Consider the following 18,789-nt stretch of genomic DNA (forward strand, 5'->3'; position numbering starts at 1 on the left):
CAATTGTGATCTCCACCAATGCTCACAACCATCCTCTTCTGTAGGGTAGGTTTCAAAATAAACAGCTAAAACGTTCATTCTGTCTCATAGCAAAGATAGAACAGAGACAACCATTTCCACCCATCTTGGGTCTCACACACCTATAAAATGCCATCAAGGTGGCTCTCCTGGGATAGGAGCAGCTTTGATATATTATGTGTTAACAATCTTCATATTCCTTTTTGGCCCCAGATGACGTAACCAATTGTGAAATCAGACATGCTGCAAATGAAGATAAAGTAGTGCAACAAAATGGCCTGCTCCACATAATACTGAATACAATTAGAGCACCTCTCTGTAATCCAGCAACCTCCAGTTGTGTTGGACTACAACTTTGGTGGGGCTGGCTGGAAGATTCTGGGAGCTGCAGTCCAACACACATGGAAGGTGCTGGGGTACAAAAAGCTGTACTAGAGTAGGACAGAAATGTTATCTATTTATAAAGAGGCTGTCTTTATAAATTGGTTTGGGTTTGGACTGGAAGGAGCCAAGAATGATCCTTCCAAGCCCAGTCAAGTGATGGAACCTTCTGGCACTTGCATCTCTCAAAAGACCCCTGCCAGGTTAATTGTGATAAACATTCTGGATAAGTTCTACAGAGAAGATAAATAGGAGGAGCCCTGATGAATCAAACCAGAAGCCTATCGAGTCCAGCAACCTGTTTCTCACACCAGCTAACCAGATGCTCACAGGAAGCCCACAATTAGGACACAAGGGCAATTGTGCAACCTGCTGTGTTTCTTCCCTACAACTACATCTCCACCTAAGCATTTTTAACATGTTTGAACCATCATCTGTTCTCAGGGGGAGCGAGGGGCAGGCCAGCTCCATCAGGCCAAGCTAGAGGAAGAAGACCCTCCCTCCATCCACTCACATCTGTCCTCAAAGGGAGTGAGGGGCAGGCCAGCTCCATGAGGCCTAGCCAGAGGTAGAAGAAAGCCCTCCTTCCAGTCCATCTGACATGGTCCAGACCTCAGAGAGAGAGATCTTCTGGACTTGAACCCCTTCCCCACTGCTATTCCCTTCTCCTTTTGTGTCATGTCTTGTCTTTTTAGTTTGTTAGCCTGAGGGCAGGGAACTGTGTAATTAACAATTTGTAAAACCATCTGAGAGCCTTTTTGGCCAAAGAGCAAGGTATAAATACTTCTAACAATCATCGTCATCATCATCAGGAAGAACGTCCTGACAGTAAGAGCTGCTCAGAGTGTGGTGGAGTCTCCTTCTTTGGAGGTTTTTAAACTGAGGCTGGGTGGCCATCTGTGGGAGCTTTATTGATTGAGTTATTCTATGGTACTCTATTATTCTATGGTATTCAGAAGCTGATAAGGATTATTGCCCATTCAACTGGTATCATTCAGATGTTGTTGTTAACTGCCATCAAGTTGACTGTGACTTATTGTGATCCTATGCATGAAAGACCTTCAAGTCACCCTATTATCAACAGCCCAGCCCAGGTATTGAAAACTTAGGGCTGTGGCTTCCTTGACCTAGTCATTCAGCTACTGCATGTTGCCTTGCTTAGCACTTTTTTTTTTACTCTTCCCTAGCATCACAATGGCAACGTTCTTAATATTCATGCTTAAACAGAAAATGCCCGGAAATATCATGTTGTCTCTTTTCTGAGAGACAGGCATGAAATACAGGCAGATAAGGATAAACACCGTGTGGTGCTCCTCCCCTGGTGCACCTGGTCCTGGATGACACAGGTCACCTGGCTTTTTCAGAAAGATATGCCCCCTTCTCAGAGTTGTGTAATATGATATGGATCAACAGCATGGGATACTGTTCAAACTGTGACAACAATGACTACAAGCCACCTGGAAGGCTGTATGCAGATAGACAGTAGTAATCCATGCAAAGAACAAGGCAAAATCTATTGGAGGCTGGGCAGGAGGGAGGAAGAATTCCTGGATGCAGATAACATTTCATTTTAAACAAGTAATCAAGCCAACACTGCTGCCCATCAGAGGATCACTTTTTAAAAAACATTTCCTCTATACACTGGCTGCAGGCCTAAGGCTTGTACGGAGAGGAGAACCTGCAAATCTTGTTTATCTCCATCACACTTCTACCATTATGTACTTTTCTTGAGCCTCTCACAGAATAATAGATCTGGAAGAGACCACAAGGGTCATCCTGTCCAACCCTCCCTTAATATCAAAGAACCTGAGTAGCCAACTTGAAGGCACACAACAACAAAACTATTATTATCCCACATTTTGTAGATGGAAAGACAGAGTCAAAGAAACAGAGAATCTACTGTGTTTGTGGCAGAAGTGAATTTGAAGCATCAGGCTTCCTGACACATTGCTCAGGCTCTTACCATTATGTGATAAGACCCACTGGACTCACTGGGAGTAAGCTTCTGAGGAAGCAATGAAGTAAAATCTTCCCAAATCCTACAGCCAGCACAGTCAGTGCGGAGCATAGGCCATGCAGGCTAGTTGTAGTGGACTAATAGTTTTTGTTCAGCAAGCCTTCCAAAATTTGAGCAATGCTGGAGGGTTTATTCTAAGTTCACTCCATCCCCTGCATACAAAACTCAAGGTACCATGGAGGTGCTTCTCCCTGATCCATCCACCACCATATGTTACTCTGCATGGCTGAGAATGTGATATTTGCCCAAGGTCACCCAGTGGCTTTCCACGGTCAGGCAGGAATTTGAACCCAGATCTTTCAGTGTCCTAGTCCAACACTCAAATCAATACACCTCACTGAACCCTCTTACCCCAGCAATATACTATTAGTATAAGGTTAGTTAGATCAAAATATAATAGTAGTTATTTTTAATTTTTATTGCCTTACCTTTTTCTCATTAACTTGATTTAGGAATACTTTGTTCCTGATTAAAGCTCATATTGCTAACTACACAGAAATCTATTTTCTCCTGCATATTTTATTCTCCTACAGCACAAAATTTGTCCAGCTATACTTCAGAATAATGCCTGCATTGCTGTAGATATTGATCTGTAAAGCACCATCTATGCCATTGCTAAAAAGGGCCTTTCCAATGCCATGACTAAAAAGGATTGTAAAATAGTCTAAGGCTACATTTAAAAAACAAACAAAATAAATACATCTCATTTATTATTTTATGGTCTCCATAGAACTAAGCCAGAACCAAAATATAGTCATTTACATAAAGAAGCAACAGTTATTAGCTGGTTGCATGAAAGAGGGCAGGGGCTAACAAAAGTATTATGTTGTGGTAACTTCTTCCACACTTTTCATAGATGACTAGTATGAAAAAATTATACTTCATGAGCGGATATGAAGAAAAGGCAACAAACCTTTGACAGAAAACCATTTTAACCTGAGAAGCAGAGGTGAAGAACAAAACTTGCCTGAATGAGCTAGACATAGAACAGCAAATAACTGATCCATGTTAGTTAGCAGGTGCCTGTATTACTAACTTTGATGTATGAAAAGCTAAAATAGCATTTGAACAGGGCAGGAGGTCTGCAGTATGTTTGCACAAGACATCTTCCCGTCTGAAAGACTAAGAACATAATTCACTAGCAGCCCTAAGCCCAATTGTTACAAAACTCTAATTCATTGCAATGACCTCCTCTAGTTGGGATGAACATCTGGACTCAAGGAAGAAAAAAATGCCCTGATATATATTACAGGTGGAGTACCTAGACAGCCTCTGTGTAAAGGAGAAGCAAGCATCTCTTTTACTAGAAACAGTGGAAGCTAGCACTAGCCGGTTAATGCCCTGGGGGAAGGAAACAGCATACCGTAAATCGATGCAGATACTCAGGCAGCTGAGATATCTCTGTTTCTTCTGTTTGTGCTTGCTTCAGCATTTCTTCTGAATCCTTGGTGTCCTCTTGTGAAGCTTCTGTCATAGGAACAGGCTGCAAAATGGCTGCCAGAACATCCATCTTTGCAAGAGAAAGGGGAAAGACAATAAATGGCTTGGAAATACAGTAAAGAGTGTCACAGTAGCCAAAATTATAGGGATTGCCAATGCGCCACTCCCATGGGCATCATTCTGAAGTTAGAGGATCCTTATTAAAATCTTGAGAACACAGCCATTTTTTAAAAAAGTACATTTCTAGCCTACATAAGTCACATTTGAAAAAAACAAAAGTAAACTGGTAGAAAGCTTAAAATGAGATGTCAAACCAGCAGTACCCTAATTCATGCATGGTTTTCCAACACTCATGATTTTCTGTTCCTATTATTGTTTTTTTTTCCTCCTTTAGAAAGAACTACAGAACAGGTGCTTAAAAAGACAGTCTGCTGCCGTTTGAATCACATTTAAAAACAGAAATGCACCAACAGAAAGGAATCAGCAATGGATTCTCTGACAACGGTTTGGGGGGGGGGGGGGGGAAGACCACTGGGAATTTAAAGACAAGTTTTGCTTTTCTCTTGAAAGTGCCTGCAGGCAGATCAACGATAGTTGATGAAGCTGGGCCTTTCTGAAATGACTATTGATTTTCTTATTGGCTCCAGACAGGTCATAGATTCCCTTGCTGAAAATCAGTGAAATGTTCCACAATGATTACATGAAGAGGAAGAGATTACTGCAAGCTTATACAGTGTAACAGGCATCACAATTCTTGTTTTGTCAAAATGCATCATGGCCTTATCTTGTCTGATTTGATTTTCAATATAGTAATCTATTTGTTTCCTCACTTTGACAACAGGGGGAAAAAGAAATCCTGTCCAGGTGAGGAAAAGGCACACACTGACTCTGCACTAATGCTCTTGTTTCTCTCATATGGGAAAGATGCAAATGTTCAATTTCAGTCAGGACAGAAAGGTGAGGTTACAGGAAGCACAAAGAACATGTTCTTGTATCGGTGTCACATCCAAAATCACTCATTAGAAACCCCATGTATTGATTCTCATTATGCATATGAACATGTAAACAATTCTGTTTCTGTAAGGATGATAATTAACTATCCAATGGAGCTGAAACGGCTGCAGAAATCTTAGCAGCTAAAGGTGTATCCACACGGCACAATTAAAGCAGTTTGACACCACTTTAACTGCCATGACTCCATCCTGTGGAATCCTTGGATCTGTAGTTTGGTGACTTATTTAGACTGGTTTGTCAGAGCTCTCGTGCCTTTTTTGACAACTGGCTGACAACTTGTTGTTGTTGTTGTTATTTATTTATTTTCTTAGTTTTGACAATTGGTTTTATATTATGTATTTTTACTGTAAATCTCATTGAAGCTATTAACATGAAAGTCAATATAAATTATCAATCAATCAATAATTTACTCTAACTTTCTGTTTCCCACAGTGTCTAATCAGATGTCTGTGGGGATCCTACATTCAGGAGATGAGGGCATCAGAATCTTCCTGTTGCCATTCCCCAGAATCCAGAAGCACAACACAAAGGTCTGCAATGGAAGAGAAACAGAAGCTCGGCCAGACCTTTTGGGTGTTCTCTTATGTCAGCTGTAAATAGGGCCCACAGGAACCAGCAACCATACTGGTTGTCTGCTTTTGGGTAACCACTTTGCCCCTCCACTTACAGCTTCCTTGCAGAGCTTGATACTGTGGTCAGGCAGCAGTGCCACACTCTCCATCACTTGCAAAGCTCTGTTCAGGTACCCAGGAGTCCACATAAGGGGCATCTTTCGGTACACATCTTGGAGCCCCTTGTGTAGCTCCACCTTTCCTGTGAAGAAACAACCACTCAGAAAGTTACTATATACCATTTAAAGGTGAAAACAAAGTTCACAGCTTTTTCATTCCTGGAAACAAAATTAGACATGGCAGTGAACATGTCACTGGGTATCATGTACATGTTTGTTTTTTAAAAATATTAACATACGTGTAGAAGTGAGGGGTGGACACAGCATTTAGGAAGGACAAGGTTTTGTCACTGGATTTTCAACACATGGCAACAAGTTTAAAAACCCACACAACCCAAAACTCTTCTCCCTCCTATGCCTAATATTAGAAAGAAACCTCGTAGGAAAGGTGGTGGTAGGACAATTATCACTAGGATCACGCTGAAAGAAAAGGTTTTCCTTTGCACATGATGCTCAGTGACACATTTAGCATCACTCAGGGTGGGGCTTGTAATTTTTTTTTAACCTTTGTAAAATATGATTTAGTTTGTACGCTGCTCTGGTTCCTCTGCTGTGAGAATAGGTGTGATATAAATCTAGTAAATAAATAAATAAATAAATAACATAGTATAAACAAAATTTAATTTGCACATAACTTCTTTGAAACTGACTTGACAAACAACAAGACTAACATATTAGTGTTTTTATATGTATGGAGAATTACACACATAGGACTTCTTGCAGACTGATATTATCCATTTTCCACATGGAAAATACTTTTGATGTTTTAAAATCATGGCGTGTGAATTTAAAAAAAACCTGAATACTTGTTAAGTGAAAATTCTTTATTAGCAAGAACCAACCCCTGCTGCTACCATGCAGCAGGTAAAAACCTGGTATTTGATGTTAAACATTTCTGATGTGGATTTGCTTTCCTTACTGGTGTCTGTTATCACCTCTAGCTGTCTACATTAATCATAAAGGTACATCTAACAATGCAAACGACTGCGACACGCCTTCACCTCTCTTCTCCAAGCAGGGGTCCATGGAGGACTGCAGGAGTGTGTGTGCAAATAAGAGCTCACTGAGCTGAGGCTAAATATGAACTGCTAAGGTGCCCACAGGCCAGGCGATGCCCACAGACATCTTTCACTATTTGCAGAGTTCTACTCCATTTGAGTTGGCAAGACTTCAGAATGTGTGACATTGCAGAAAATAGCTTTTGATCTTCTGAATGTCAATGTCAAAGGAGGAGGTGGGGGTGTCACTTGCACACAGCCAATAAAATGATTTGCTAAGTGTAATGCTTTCTCATATTATTCAGGCTGCATTTTAAAATATATGTATATAAAACGGTGACAAAGCTTGGGGGGGGTGTTAGGGCAAGCAGGTGACTACGCAAATAAATAGTAAACCAATTCTTCTGGGAAAAACATACTATCCATTTGTTTATAGCTTTATTCCATTAAAATCTGGAAGGTTGAGGGTTATTTTCCCCCTTGTCTTACAGTCAGGCAAAATTAGACTCAGCATCCTTATCCTGTCACATCACGGGTGCTCTTACAGTTGTTAACAAATTATGATATGTAAGGAGAGGGCAACTGTCTGACACTTTGAGCCAAAACTGTCTCACACCTGAATGTAACCTGCCAATGAAAAACTATTTATAGGGAGGACAAAACTACAGCAGGCTTGTTTAACTTTGCATGAAAAAAATTAAAAAGAAACATTAAATGGATACTGAGGATATAATCCAATGATGTTGTTGTACTCAGAGAATTGTTTCCTTCAGCAAAACCAGGTGGTGGGCGATTCCCTACCCTCTATGCAACATCAAAATCTACGCTGAAGGCTAGGAAGAACCCTGAGGAGAAGTGTTTTGGGCAGCTTAGAAAGATGAAGGAGGGAGAGGAGGGAAAGAAGGCCTGTAGTGCTAGATCCTGTTAGCATGATCCTGAATTTAGGCCTGAACTAGGGAATTGTACAAGCTCATTGACCCCCCCTCCCCCAGGGCTTCTTTGTGTCAAAAAGAATGCACTATTTACATTTTACCCATTCCTAAAGTAAGCCCTCTTTCCTCCAGGGGTTGGGTTGTGGGACAGGAGAGAGACTGGTAGGACCTGCAGTTGAACCTTTGGGGCTTTTCAAGCATTCAACAGGAAGGCACAGAATGCCTGATTGATTTTCTGGGCTTGCCAGATGGGCCTCACATTGCTTGGTTTTTATGCCAGCTCAGTGAATTTGATTTAGTTCCAATTTTGTCACATGTCAAAGGCTATATTAGAATTTAATTGAAAATCTAACTTAACCCAGCTATTCTGAACTAATCGATAAAGCAGTAAGGAATACTTTAATTAAATACTTTTAAAACCTACCAAGAAGAGCATGGCCATACAGCTGAGAACTGAATCCCACAGTGTTGTTCTGCTTCAATCCTGTTAACATGAGGGACGCTCCAAGATTTCTCTCTTCCTTCCACTAACAAAAAAAAGAAAAAAAAGAAAAAAGAAAAAAAGAGAGGGCATACATCATTTGAAACAAATGATAAAGCAGTATGGGCTACAGCTGGCAGTGCTTTGGCTTTTGTTATTTTGCCCTGTGCATTCTCTGCCATAAGCATGCTTCTATGTGCTACAATCAAGATTGACAAGTCAGATAAATGGAGTGCAATGCCATAGCAGCTGCATGTGTGTGTTATTTCTCTCATTTTAATGTTTATTGTTGATTTTAAAAGTTGACATCTATATTTTAAAAAGCAATATAAACATTAAACAAGTCCCATGGATTCTCAGGGCTTGCATCCCCATTACTAATTTTCTGATATTCAAAGGAACTAAGAACATCATAAATAACACCAAGTAGCTTAAAAAGTAACGGCATACATATTAGGGAACCTTGGTGGCGCAGTGGTTAAATGCCAGTACTGCAGTCAGTATTGCAGTCACAAGGTTGTGAGTTTGATTCCAGGGCTCCAGGACTGACTCAGCCTGGCATCCTTCTGTAGGTTGCTAAAATGAGTACCCAGCTTGCTGGGGGCAATTAGCTTACACATTATAAACTGCTTAGAGACTACTTAGCTCAGTATAAAGAGGTAAAGAAATGCAAATGCTATTGCTATACATATTATCCAGAAGGAAAACTACATCTCTTCATCAGCCAAGGGGTAACAATTAATAGATACTTCCAGACTCAACTCAAGACATTGGTAATGGCTTGGGACTGCTACACTTGAAGGAACGCCTCTTGATTTATGTGTCTGGCTGAGATTTAAGATCTTCTGTAGGAGGTCTTTCTCTGTGCTCCATCAATCAGGGCAATATGCTTTTGGAGGGCACGGCAGAGAGCCTTCTCTGTTTTGGCACCTCAATTATCATACACCCTCCCATTGGAGGCCTGACTTCTGCCAGCATTGCTGCTGTTCAGATGCCAAGTGAAACTATGGTTGTTCATGAAACCATTTGTGGCTTTACTGATTTTACTAAAACCATTGCATTACTTTACTTCTTTTTTATTATTTTATAAACAAATACATATAATACATATAATACCTATTAACATACACCTAAACATATAAACCTATCAACATAAATTACATACAAACATATAGTCATATAAACACCTAAACATCTCTCATCTTACCAAACAGACCTTGGTCGTAAACCTCCTTAGTCCTATCCATACATACCCCCATGCATACACATACATATACATAAAACATGATCCTTATTCTTGTATCCTATATCGATTATTCTCTACTTAAAAAACCTTCAACTGATAAAACTTGTTATTTTCTATCTAAAATGGATTTGTTCCTGCCCAGCTTAAGCTTAATTTGAACTGATCCTCTTATCTTTTCCTTATCTACCTCTTATTTCTTTTTTTATTTCATTTCTTAATTACTCTCTTAAATTCAATCATACTTTGAATTATAATTTAACTAATAGCCTCTCATCATTTTTTTCTTCCTTTCCTCTTTGTCCTTTCTTTTCCCCTTCAATTTACATTAACATTCCAATTATTTCAATTTCCTTTATTTCCTTCCTACCCAGCTATTTATATCCAACATTTAACTCTTAATAATACACATCAATACAATACAGAGTACATATATGTATATACCTAAATATATATCTTACTACATATCTTCATCTATATCTAATCATATCTCTTTACCCATATTTATTATTTTATTAACTCCTCCACTGAATCAAGTGTTCTTGTTTATTATTGTTTATTTATTTCTTAATTTCATTATTATTTTCAGCAAGTTTATTTCTCCAAAAGTTAATTAAATTCCACTCTTCTTCTATCTTCCCTTCTTCCTTTAAATTCTTTGTAAGTAAATCTAAACCTTTCATATCTAACAGTTTTTCCAACCATTCTTCTTCCGTAGGTATTTGAGAAGATTTCCATTTTTGTCCATAAAATAATATGGCTAATGTAACTATGTATTATATAATTTTCCAGTATTTACTTTCTATTTCCTTCTGCATCACCAATGTTATATTTAACAAATACATTTCAGATTTCATAAAAAAGAAAACTCCAAGTATTTTCATACATACTAAGTGAATCATGTCCCAATAGAATGCGCCCTTCTTTTACGCAGGAGATCCATTCCAGACCTCCCCCCAGTAAAAGAAATTGCGCGTATGCTCAAGTAATGGGGCTCGTGCTCGCAGTGGTGTGGTGGTGAAGCAGTGCACCTGTGCCATTGTTCTTTCTGGTGCACGGTGCTACTTTTTTCAGCATATGCTGAAAGCAGTGTATAATGCACCCGCATATGACGCAGGTGCACTGTATTTTTTGGCTTTACTACAATTCCACCACATAAGATCCCTCTTTTACTTTACATTTACAACATTTTGGATCTGTGTTATTTTTATTCATTTTTGCTAATTTAAGTGGCGTTAAATGCCACATATATAACATGTTATAGTAATTTTCCTTTAAATTTTGGCACAGAGTGAATTTATTAGTTTTTTGCCATGTTTTTTTCTCAGGTTTCTATATCTATATTTTGATTTATACACTGACTCCATTTTATCATTTTCTTTCACTGCTTCTTACTCCAATTCTCTTTCTAATGATAATTCATAAAATTTAGATTTTCCCCCTTGTATTTCCAAAAATTATATCATCTAATTCATTCGTACATTTTTCTATTCCTACATTCTTTAAATCTATCTTTGTTCGTCCAGCTAATTGTCTATATCTAAACCAATGTATTTTTATTCCTTCTTTCTCTATTTCTTCTCTTGATTTTATCTTTATTCTGTCTCCTCCTCCATCTGTTATCTTAATTTACTGTTTGAAGGTAGTAATTCATTGTTCTCCTGCATCTCTAAATCTTCCAAACAGAGCTTCTTCTGGAGATACCCATAAGGGTATGTTCTGATAGAATTTTGATTTACATTTTAACCATATTTTCAACAAACTTCTTCTAATGTAAAGATTGTTAAAATCCTTATTTTCTTTTAGTTTTCCAAACCAGGTATACCAGTGCCATCCAAATCTCAAATTATACTTCTTTTTAAATTATTTTAAACTCTTTTAATCTGTCTGATTTATTAAATTGTTTAATATTCGTTAAGCCTTTTAAAAATCATTTTAATTATTCACACTGATTTAAATTGTTGGATTGGTTTTATTGTATGCTGCCTGAGATCTCTGGATAGAGGGCAATAAGGAAGGGGGAGAAAGATGGTAACTGCAGGGAAAAGTGGTAGGCTGGCCTGATACTGAAATCATGGTGACTGCAACATCACATTTCAAATTACTAGGTAGTTTCTAGATTAAAAGTCTAGATTACTTACTTCATCTAAAAAGCAGCCTAGTATCTAATTCCACAAATGTAATAGAACACAATGGCAATATAAAAGGGACAAAAAAAGTAAAAAATGGGAATGGTCAGGAACTAAAAACTGTAACAAAAACAAAAGCAAAAATTATCTTTTATTTCTCCTAAATATATATAAAAAAGAAGGAAAATCATTTACTAGGAAACCTAATATCAAAGGTTTTGACATATGATTACCAAACCCTCTTCCCTTCATTCACTTTGTACATAGCTAAACATGCGTAGAGGAGATAATGTTTGTAAAGGATTATGCAGGCATATGGGGAACAAACACAGAACTGGGACAATCAAACATTCATATAATGCAGAGTTTTACTGTATACTCTGCCAATACCACTGCATTTTTCTAAGCCTCGTTATTAGTGGTCACGGGCTGGATAGAGACATGGTGATATTCTATGGAACAGGAATTTATATGTAAGCTTATCATGAAAAACAAGCCACAAGTGATACTAGAAGATGTGACCTAAATTAAAAAGAATAGTAAAATCCTAAAGTAGGCTGGCCTCACAGAGATGCTGTATATTAAGTTCAACAATGAGGAAACAAGCTCCACAAGCTCTAGAATGGACAACTATTCAGTGTTTAAAAAGCCCAATATGTTTTGGCCACAATGAGAAAGGCCTTTTGCACATTCTGTTCCCTTTAATCTCTATGATCCTATATTTTAGAAAGTGTTTACAACTCCAGTGACTTCTTTTGAAGGGTATGTATAATTTTGCTATGGACAATGTGGGTATTTTTATTTTATTCAATCTCAGTCTCAATCGCAATCTGTTTATTCAGTCATTGACCAATATAAAATAATAAAAACCAATAAAATAATAATTGTACAGCACAATTACTAACTATTATTAAAATTCAAATCGAGGAGAGTACAGCAGAGTCAAACTCTATCTATTATCGTCGACCAATTGCAAACATAACTTACATATGACATAACAGAATTTAGCTACCTTAATTACATCATATGGATTCTAATTATCTAGCAAATAACATAAATAAAAGGTATCAGAGTGCCATATAACACAATTTCCCACCATTTGTAAAGTAAACGCACAAGAAAGGTTAGTGTGCTACTAAAATTGCTTTAGGATGGTTGAATGTGGCCCATCAGATGCATAAATGCTGGCATAAACAACAGGAATTAATCTCTGAACCACAATTAAATTAGGTTATTCTTTATTGAGTGTAGTCCTAATTATAATATATGTATATTTGTATTTGTTTCTAGCCCCTGAAGAAAGCCTTTCGCATTGCGGCTGAAAAATGTTGGGCTTTTGTAACACTGAATAAACAGTTGACCATCCTAGAGGACATGGAGCTTTTCTCCTTATTGTTTTCTGCTTTTCAGTTCTCTTTTCACCAGTACACTAACTTCAACATAATAATAATAATAGGTTTAATAATAATAATATTAATATAATAATAATACATGAATAAAAGTAGACAAAAAGGAATCAAACGTTGACTAGATGAAATTACAAAACACCATATTTGTATAGATTAGACACCTGAAGAAAAACCATAGCCCTCTTAATCATACATTGTAGGTGGAGAGGGATACAGCTTCTAGGAAAATTTTCTATAAAACATTGTAGATATACACAAGTGCAGCAAAAATTTATCCAAACATATATTTATATTGGAAATGCAAAAATACAACAGATGTATATTTCCATAAATTTATAGGAGGGTATTCTGGTGGAAAAAATAGTTTTGATATTGTTCCATGTATTTAAAACGTTACTGGGTATGAGATACAAACAAGACCTAAAAAATACTGTTAGCAAGAAAGATGTATGTTGAAGAATAACTTGTAGTACGGGATTAGTTGTTTGAATATTATTACTGGCAAAAGCCCTTTACTCCAGTTCTTGTTCAAGGGACTAGGAAAAATCTGGAAAATGATGTTAAGTAATAAAAATATAAAAATTTGTTATTTGTTGTTAACTGCCCTCGAATTAGCACTAGTCCATGGTGACCCTGTGGATAAGACATCTCTAAGACCCTTTACCCTACCCTACCCTCCACTGCTCTGCTTTGGTCCTGCAGATTCAGGCCCGTGACCTCCCTTATTGAATCCAGCCATCTGACATGCAATCTTCTTCTTTTTCAGCTACCTTATACCTTCTCTATCATTATTGTCTTTTCTAATGAGTTGTGCTTTCTAATGATGTGGCCAAAGTACAACAGCCTCAGTTTTGTCATCTTGGCTTCCAGGGAGAATTCAAGGGTTGATCTGTTTTAGGACGCATTTGTCTGTCTTCTTGGCCGTCCATGGTATCCTCAGCGCTCTTCTCCAGCACCACATCTCAAATGAGTTGATTTTCTTTCTGCTGGCTTTCTTCACTGTCTAGCTCTTACATCCCCATACATGTTGATGGGGGATATAATGGCTTGGAAGATTCTAACTTTAGTACTCAGTTGTATATCCTTACACTTTATATTGTCTAGCTCATTAATAGCTGCCCTTCCCACTCCTAGTCTTCTTATTCCATTCTGATTGATATTTGATCAGCGGTACGGGAAATCTTTGACTATTTTCATTCCCTCATTTTCTAGGCTAAATTTATATAGATTCTCCATAGTCATTATTTGTGTTTTCTCAATGTTCAGCAGTAAGCCTGCCTTTCCATTTTCTTCTTTAAATTTCCTTAGTAATTGTTCCAAGGTTCTGATATTTTCCAATAGTAGCATGGTGTCATCGGCATATCTTGAATTTGTTCCTTCCTCCTATCTTCATAAGGACCCCTGCATAATTCTTGAAATTTTAGTCAAAAATTTGACTCAAAAAACCTGGGCCGATTTATCCATAGCTAAATGTAAGCGCTGTACTTTAAACTCTTATCAACAAAAAGGAACCACCCTCTTCTCTGAGAAGAGTGGGAAAAGGCGAGAGCTTATTCCATCCCGGGAGCACCTAAAATAAGCACCAGCTTCCTCTATTGTCACCACCATGGCTTCACTTCTGACCTTTTTGAATGCGGGGACAGGAAAATGGTGGCGGTGGCAGCTCTTTGGTGCTTCTATGTTAAGGGGCGATGACAGCAATTGAGATTTGAAGGTTCTGAATAAGACATCTGTGTATGCTTGTCATCTTTTCTGGGTTAAAATCAGGCAAAGTTATCACATTAAAATTAAAGGCTATAATCATTGCTAACACAGACCCCGTTTTCTTTGCTTTGCCATTTCATCCCTTTTGATATAATAATAATAATAATAATAATAATGAATTATTTATTTATAGCCCGCCCAATCATGAAGAATCCGGGCGGGTTACAGCAATAAGAAAAATACATCACAATAACAATAGAATAAAAATAACATAACAAATTACAATAATAATAAATAGCAAGAAGATTGCATAGCAAATAACAACAATAATAATTTTGATATGCGTATGTTTTCTTAGCCCCACCTATGCCTAGTTGCCTCTCTCACACATCACATAGCCACAATTTACTGTCATTCCCTCCTCAACCATCCAGCCTTTTGGGTAAGCACAAAGAGTTATGCCTGCCAGAATTCTGTAAGTTCTTTGGCATTGTTTTCCATTGCTTGTCTTTCACATCCTTTGTTACATGCCCCTAAGTTGATTTATCCATGGGTCATATCAAAATCCGTAATTTCGGCCCCAAAACCTACCCTCAACTTACTATCAAATATATACAGTACTTAAAACCCTAAAACATCTGGAGCAGAAATAGTTGAGGACCATTGCTACACAGCAGGGTTTGGAAGACTGGGAATGCTGCATCTGAATTACACCACTGTCCTGCCACCTAAGCCACAGCAATGCATGTTCGTTATGCACATAGCTTACCGTTAATTCTGATTTGGTTGCCAAATATTTGTACATGACATGGAGTGAGAGAAGCTGTGTAGATACTTCCTCAAATTTTTCCTGTATCATGATCACAGTGACTACAGCCATAGCATCTAGCAATTAAACAAATAAATAAATAAAAATGAACAAACAACAATAATAAAGCATTTTAAAATGAGTGGTTTTCTAAGACAGTTGACTCACAAACATTTGAATGCTTTATCATTTCTGACTTGAGACACATAAGCTGTATCAAAATAATACAGACAGAAAAGAAATGGATATATCTATTGCATAGGTTAAGAGGCATGAAAAGAAAGCATTTTGAAGCAGTTACTGTGTCAGCACTTTTTTTAATGACAAAGTCGTGCTCTGAGCCAGGAAACATCAAAATGCAAAAGCATTACATTAACCAAACAGGAGAGGAACTTCAGCCTTTTGACTGATTGAGTTGCATTACCAAAGCCACACATGAAATAAATTAAGATCTGTTGTCTTAAAGAATGGTCTCTGGCTACCAGAGAATAATAATAATAATAATAATAATAATAATAATAATGATGTTTATTTTTATCCCGCCCCTCTGTGCAATGCAACCGGGGCGGCTTATAACCTTAAAATATACATACCATATCCCCCAATTCCACCCTCCTTTAAAATACAATTAAACAATTTGCAATACAAAACAAAACTTAAAATAATACACAACAGACAGTGACTGCAGCAAAAATCATGGATCAACAAGTTAGGTTTTCTTTTTGGTAGTCAGGTATCTAGTCAGGAAAGGTCTGCCAGAAGAGACCCATCTTCACAGCTTTTTAAAAAGCTGTTTAAGGTGGTTATATGACAGATCTCGTCTGGCAGGCCGTTCCATAATCTGGGAGTGGTTGCTGAAAAGGTCCTCTGGGTAGTTGCAGACAGCCTAACTTTTAGGTTCCTCCCAGAAGGTGGATTATACGGATTATACGGAAGGAGTTGGTCCCGAAGATAGAGGAGGAGGAAGGAACACCATCCCAAGAAGAGCGGAATATCCAAGTGAGCTTTTAATGTATGGTGGACAACTATGAAAGGTTAGGGAGCCACATTAATCCCCAAGGAGACCTTGGAGTGCTCCACTGCCCCATCATATCCTTCTTTACACAAAAAAAAAGGGGGGGGGGGTTGCCCTCAAACCTGGGGGGCATTTTTATCATGTTTTTGGCTCTTCCTGAGTCATTTTATGCCCCGAAGAGTCCTTTTTTAAATAACAGAAAGTAAGTCAGTTATTTCATGGTCATCTCTGGTTTAAAAACAAAAAGCCTTCTTCTGTGCCTAAACTGATGCAGCCCCTGCCCCCGGGCAGAAATGCTCTGGCACCTGTAGCATTTGGGAGCAAAAAAAGTTTTGAAAAAGTTTGCAATTCTTTTACCCCCATTGGGGCCCAAGGCATCTCTGAACAGAGTGGAAATGCCCTTCCTAAAAGACATTTTAGAGCAAAATAATGATGCAATTACTGGATTTACTGCTTGAATGACTGGTTCTAGAGCTACTTAGGACAGAAGGCTGTATCAATTAATATTTTAGAAGTTTCTTTTTTATATACAGAAGACTTTGTATGAGGGAATGCTGTGAAATACTCTGGACAATTTAACAGCATTAATAGCTATCCCCTAATTTCTCTCTCTCACTTCCCCCTTTTTAGTTCTTGACTGGGTACCACTGAAAGAATGGCAGGTAAGGTAAAGAGGAAGAAATAAAAAAGGGGGGTGTCATCCAAATAGAAAGGCACATGATATATGGCCAATTAGTAGATATTTTATTTCTTACCTTCATAATTCCCATCCTTTATAAAGGAATCCAATAAAAGATTTAATGTAAAATTATCTGGAAATATTCCATATTGTACCTGAAATAAATGAACAGAAAGTACTTAAAATGTAGAAACCTTATACTTCTGCTATCAGTAATTAAAACAGGAGCACCAGCAACAATATTTCTGGAACTTCTAAAATGTCATCAGCCCATGGCAAGAGGCAAGAAGTGTCAACCAAGTGACTGACTGTCTCAATGATTCTTCACTTTTTTGCATTCATTAACCTGTTTGAGCATCTGATGAAAACTATGGGTCCTCTCCAGATAAAACATAAACACAATTATCAGACTAATAGGAAGGAAACTGAAATACAAAGACAGCTCTTTTGCACATAGTTAACAGACCCCCAAATCCATCCATGGACCCCATATAGGCCCACAAACCAATGGCTGAGACCCCTGGTCTGCCTCCTTGTGCTGCCACCAACACCCTAGGCTGTCACTGAGACTGACAGAAGTCTTAAGCTTCAAGCTGTATTTTCATATTTGCAGTTCTCCTACCACCCTCCCCTTAAACCAATTCTTTGAATTAAGAAACAAAACTGTACATGCAGCAGAAATAGTGCTGCCACAGATCTCCTTCATGGTTTGAAGCACTGTGTATACTGGCACTACTCAAAGTGGTTGTCTGTGGAACAGTACTAGTTTGAAAGCCATTGGCTGCCAATCTGTAATGAACTTCCAAGAAAGAAAGAAATAGTTGTATCCAATATGTGCCTATAATGGTGCTGGTCCCTGGCACACTGGGGAAAAATATGCTGCCAGTCCCTCACATAATAGCTTAAAAAACACTGTGAACACAACCAGTCAAGTACAAGGAGACACAACCACATTTATTCCAACAAACCTCACACCATTCTGGCTCTTGAAAGTTTCTATAGGAACCAAAAATTCTTGTACCTTCACTTTTCTTTAATTAGATAGAATGAGATTTCTTAAGCATACATCTCTCAACATTTCCCTTTTATGTGTAGTGTGTAAAAAGAATTTTAAGAGACAATGACTGTTTAGGTGTGCATGTCATTTCAATCTGGGTTTTTCTTTTTCCAAATTTGGATTTTCAAGACAAAAGTGTCTGCCCTAGCACTATTTCCCCAAAACCTTTGTTTACCAGCAAAGCCCACTTCCTTTGTTTGTACACAGACGTCAAAATAACTCTGTCTCAGATGTCAAAATATGTCTATAAAAGAAGACCCCATCCACCTCCACCTTACAGTCTATGCTATAAAGACAAATCAAAACACTTATTATTATTATTATCCTTTATTTATGAAGCGCTGTAAATTTACAAACAATATTTCTTGGAAAGATCATCTCACAAGCATATCATCTTATGCATCTGAGGAAGCAGACTGAAGTCTAGGAAAGCTCATGCTGCCAACTTCTTTATTTCAGTTAGTCTCAAACATGCTACAAGATTTCTCTACATACTGATTCTACAGACTAACACAACTATATCTCAAAATCTTATATGAATGTGAGGCATATGCTCACATTTGTCCACAGAGGTTTGGGGTCTTACAGGTTGCATAATATCACACTCAAAATGAATGAAATAATGAATAGATATGTTAAACAAATAACTTATTAACAGGCACTGGGCAAAATCGAGGCAGAAATACAGCTTTAAGCCTACAGATTTTCGGGGATCAGGAAACAGTTAACATGGC

General features: G+C 37.8%; 1 protein-coding gene across 3 annotated transcripts in view; it reads right to left on the minus strand.

Moving 5' to 3' along the window:
- Positions 1–18,789, minus strand: part of MRPS27 (mitochondrial ribosomal protein S27) — an 81,104-nt gene that overhangs the window by 2,640 nt on the left and 59,675 nt on the right. For all 3 annotated transcript variants that reach the window (XM_089494030.1, XM_089494038.1, XM_089494047.1), the window contains 5 exons: positions 17,075–17,153; positions 15,266–15,381; positions 7,955–8,057; positions 5,538–5,683; positions 3,780–3,926 (listed from right to left, as the gene is read on the minus strand). In XM_089494030.1, coding sequence (XP_089350156.1) covers positions 3,780–3,926; positions 5,538–5,683; positions 7,955–8,057; positions 15,266–15,381; positions 17,075–17,153 — 591 coding nt within the window. The remainder of the gene's footprint in view (positions 1–3,779; positions 3,927–5,537; positions 5,684–7,954; positions 8,058–15,265; positions 15,382–17,074; positions 17,154–18,789) is intronic.

Source organism: Sceloporus occidentalis, unplaced genomic scaffold (assembly GCF_023333645.1).
Source record: "Sceloporus occidentalis isolate IW3139 unplaced genomic scaffold, rSceOcc1.0.p SCAF_1, whole genome shotgun sequence".
NCBI classification, from domain to species: domain Eukaryota; kingdom Metazoa; phylum Chordata; class Lepidosauria; order Squamata; family Phrynosomatidae; genus Sceloporus; species Sceloporus occidentalis.